Here is a 4,265-nt window from a genome sequence, read left to right as displayed (position 1 = left end):
GTGAAACAAGCACTTGACAAGGAGACAGGCCCAATTCCAATAACATTTTGGATTCTGTATAGTTTCCATGATAATATTTAACAATATAAATTTCCACCATAAGATTCAAACAAACTTGTGAGAAGACGGAAAACGATGCAGCATGTCACAAGCGATCTGTCATGATTTAACCATCCTTTAGAATTACAGAAACAGTTCCTCAACCGGTCGGTGAATGATTTTTTTTTTCTTATTTTGCAGTTAAATAAACTACAATGTTTCAATATTTCAGCTTCGGAGGACAACTATGTACGCCAAAACCAAAGGATACAATACAACTGCTGCTACTTGTTTGCCGCGGAGAATTAAGATTATGTGCATGGAACGGCTTCTCTGTTTCAGAAATACAACTTCACATAACATGGCAACGTATTCACATACTCACAGCCTGGAAACTGAAGATTATTTTCAGTAATCAAATAGGGATCAGCTTTACAGAAAACCAGAGTCAGTCAACTCGAGCATAAAACAATGAATTATCATTTATTGAATTACTACATAAATGCAGCAGGCCTGTTTTTCTGCCTGCTACAAAACGACTCATGAATGGTTGTCCTGTTCCTACAAGGCCGGTTGCCAGATATGGCAACAAGGACTATACTATCTATCTTGCCCAATGCCCATCTATGTACAGAAATCATTTGCAGTGCAGGCGTCTTGAAATGAAGAGGCCGAATTCTGTACCTAGTTTTATTTAGCTTCCAATACTATCTTTCGATCCACCATTTGGTGTAGGTTGTTGATTAGTTCTTGGGGTTTCAATAGTGCTTGAAGAAGGAAAGTTTTCTTCAGCTTCTACTGCAGACAAAGCAGGTGGTGCTCCATGATGCTGTCTGGCATCCAATTCCATTGCTGCCTCTAATGAGGATTGTTCTGCGACATAAGCACTAATGTCAAAAAGGAAAGCTCATTTGAATGTAATCATTAAAAGGACATGCATTTGTGGGTATGAGAAGCTGCACCTACTCAATTTTCTATAATAACGATAAGCATATAATAGTTGCATGGGTCCAAATATTCAGAATTTCTTAGTTTTAGCGGAGGACTAGATCCAATAACCGGTGGTCTATGGTTGAGCGAGAAGTACCGGTTTCTAGGATCTTGGTTATTAGAAAGGAAACAATAGATGGATATATGGAAAAGCATGGGACTCATAGCTTCGGTTGATGTTACCAGGTAAAGTAACAACCTTTTGCATAAATATTTCCAAATTCCATCAATAAATGTTGCGATTAATGAGTGCTAAATTAGAGTCGATTTTCATATATAGGGAAGTAGTCTAGCTCCTGTTTCCAGATGAGATATTCTTTCAGATTTGATGAATCTTAAATGGTCAGATTTTGCTGGCTTAAATGTCCCACAGTAGCATTGCATCCACATGTAAAAAACTGAATGACACATTTTATGAAGGCCACAGCAATAAGAGACTCACCATTTGTTCTTCCACGTTTGATAATTTCACAGAGATACTGTCGTAGCCCAGTCAATACTAGGTTTTCTTGCGCAGCATTTATCTCAGAAATATCTTGATCACGCGAAACCAAAGGAAATGAACTTCTATAATCATTTCCAAATGTAGTATTCTGTTCTTCACACAGTAGTGCTTGTGTTGTTGGAGATGCAGGCTCATTTCCAAATGTGGTATTCTGTTCTTCACACATTAGTGCTTGTGTTGTTGGAGATGCAGGCTCATTTCCAAATGTGGTATTTTGTTCATCACACATTAGTGCTTGTGTTGTTGGAGATGCAGGCCTAGAAACATTCGAAGTTTCAGACCAATGGGAGCCCATTTCATTGATGTTCGGTTGATGACTAAATCCTTTGCTAAGGATGTCCGTTGAGGAGGCTTCTTTGAAGTCCTGCTGTTTGCAGTTACCATTGTTTAACCCGTTATTTGACTGGAATCCCTTCTCTTCTGCAATCAAATCAATTTCATTATCTGTAAATACAAGCAACGGAAAAAAAATGTTAAAAACATATCTAGGGTTATGACAATTAATTGATGTCACTTGTATACAATATACATCTTGAACACATAATTGTGAGGTCAAAGAATAACATAAGATGCCATATGTTCTCATGTTGATCTTAAATTATGACACTATGATATTTACCAATATTATTACTTTATTCTCTCTTTTGCGGAGCATATAACGCTCAAAGCTTTGGTCCAGACTGGCTCTGCACTTCTAGTTAACATACGTGAAGTCTCAAGACTGGAAATAAATATGGTGGGAAAGCTAAGGAACTAACAAACAATCTGAAAATGCTGCTAGTAAAGAAATTTGAATAACTTGGATTTGAAAAAAGGGACAGGTGTGTACGACTGGGTTAGTGGCTTAGTGCCTTCTATGTTTCATGCCTTTCTTATTGCCAATGCACAAAACTCTTTCACTGATCTGTAGTACTTCACCTAGAACTGATGCTTATGCAAATCTTGGGTTCCTTAAATGTTCATAAAAAAGAAGGAATAACGGACAGACTCTATACCAGCTACTGTTGCTGCAGCCATTCTGCAAACCATCACCAATTGCTTGACTAAATCATGGACCTCCCTGAGGTGGATGGTGTTTGCTAGTGGAGACCTGATAAAACATTACATCTCATCAGAAGGTACATAGAGTAAACAGAGAGGAGAACAAAATTGTTTGTTACTCCCTCTGTTCCAAATTGTAAGTCGTTTTGACTTTTCTAGATACATAACTTGTCCTATGTATAGATATACATTATGTTAGATTGTAAGTCTTTCCACCCTCCAACAGCTTCTCTATATCTCTATATCTTGTGCGCACTCTAGAGAGCCAACGCTCTTCATCTTTGGCTAGCGAGAAATCTGGAATAGAGAATGGCAACATTTGGAGATCTAATTAAAGAAGCTGTTGGAGGGCACTTTTTTCACCAAAATCTCTATTCCTATCAATAAGGAAGGATATAAAGAAGCTCTTGGAGTTGCTCTGAGGGGTAGTGCCCTCCAGGATGGCACCAGATCAGACGAGTTTTTTCTCCCTTTATGAAGTAGACCAAAGGACCTAGAGCACCTTTTGTGTTGGTTGGCTGGGCACTTAAGTAATTCCATGTCCTTAACAGGACATCAGCTTATTTTGATCAACTCTTGCATTATTTAAAAAAAAGCTAAATACATTTCAACCTACCTGTAGATTGGGTTATTTGATTTAGAATTGGCAGCATTGTGTCTATCAAATCCTGTGGAACAGGGTGCAAGCAGTGAAACATCTGCATGGTTACCCTAGCACACAAGAACAGTCACAAAAATAACAGTTAGACAAGTAAATAAGCATTTGTCAAAAAATATATCGTAGAAACAAAGATAATGAAAAGAATGGAACTGCTAGTGTCCTGCAGCAGAAGCATCCAAGGAATAGTGATGCCAATAACAAGAAGAAATTATCTTGTTAACTCAGTATTTGGTTAAATTCCTTTTGCATCTCAGAATTCATGCATCATGCATGCAGTGTATTTGGTGCTGATCAAATAGTTTGGAAGTAAGAGAACACACCTGTTGATATTGTGTCTTTGGCATGCTTCCTTCAGAATTTATCCTAACACCTAGGGCATCTTCATGGGATCTTTTTCTACTCAGAGAACAGATATATCCTGATGATCCAACAGTACCATTGAATGCTACATTAGCTGCTTGTTGAATGTGATTTCTGTCAGATGCATGGTCCCTATGAATTGAACTTTCCGTGTCTTCATTTCCTTCAGAGTTTTTACAGTGCATGCATCTACAATTTTTGGAGCACTCCACCTATCCCTTTTTCTCCCTTTTATGTCTCTGTAGTTCATGTATTAGGATTTGTGTATATACTGTGAATCATAAACATGTATTCCTATTATGATGTATCCCGATATGATGAATATGAATGAAATGAAACTAACAGCATCTTCTCTCGATGAATGCATTCTGGGCATTAGAGACAAGGCTATTTAGGCGTGGCTCCGTCAAAAGATTTCAAACCCTTTGTAAAATATTAAAGAAACCTCCTCACCATGAATTATTTTTCAGTTATATAAGTGCTAGTTTTGATACACCCATGGGGAATGGATGATCCAAACAAGCTCCTAAATTAACACGTCTCTTTCAAGTCTGAGTTGTGCCGAAGCTAAGTTCCATAGGAGCACAAAGCTTCTTCTTTTTTTGAACTTAGAGCACAATGCTTCTTAGTAACAATGCGACTCCTTAATGATAGCGAGTTATCGACTAT

The 4,265-nt window shown here is 37.8% G+C and overlaps 1 protein-coding gene across 2 annotated transcripts; it reads right to left on the bottom strand.

The window, feature by feature from the left end:
• Positions 1-428: 428 nt before the first annotated feature.
• Positions 429-3,727, bottom strand: LOC136459073 (protein tesmin/TSO1-like CXC 5). 2 transcript variants are annotated; one of them, XM_066458976.1, is made up of 5 exons: positions 3,557-3,727; positions 3,192-3,286; positions 2,530-2,624; positions 1,472-1,978; positions 429-912 (listed from the first exon to the last, which is right to left on the bottom strand). In XM_066458976.1, the coding sequence occupies exons 1-5, from the start codon at positions 3,578-3,580 to the stop codon at positions 734-736; spliced, it is 900 nt and encodes a 299-aa protein (XP_066315073.1). In that variant the 5' UTR covers positions 3,581-3,727; the 3' UTR covers positions 429-733. The 2 variants fall into 2 exon arrangements, with proteins under 2 accessions (XP_066315073.1, XP_066315074.1); XM_066458977.1 differs by having other exon boundaries at positions 1,472-1,954.
• Positions 3,728-4,265: the final 538 nt, after the last annotated feature.

This window comes from Miscanthus floridulus, chromosome 6 (genome assembly GCF_019320115.1).
Source record: "Miscanthus floridulus cultivar M001 chromosome 6, ASM1932011v1, whole genome shotgun sequence".
In the NCBI taxonomy this organism is placed as follows: domain Eukaryota; kingdom Viridiplantae; phylum Streptophyta; class Magnoliopsida; order Poales; family Poaceae; genus Miscanthus; species Miscanthus floridulus.
This window is presented reverse-complemented; position numbering and strand designations above follow the sequence as displayed.

Excerpts from the sequence above, each read along its gene's own strand:
- LOC136459073 (XM_066458976.1), bottom strand. The coding sequence starts at position 3,580 with ATGCCAAAGACACAATATCAACAG. Across the intron at positions 3,287-3,556 it reads CAAAGACACAATATCAACAG|GGTAACCATGCAGATGTTTC; the intron begins GTGTGTTCTCTT and ends CTTGTGTGCTAG. Across the intron at positions 1,979-2,529 it reads GGCTGCAGCAACAGTAGCTG|ATAATGAAATTGATTTGATT; the intron begins GTATAGAGTCTG and ends TTGTATTTACAG.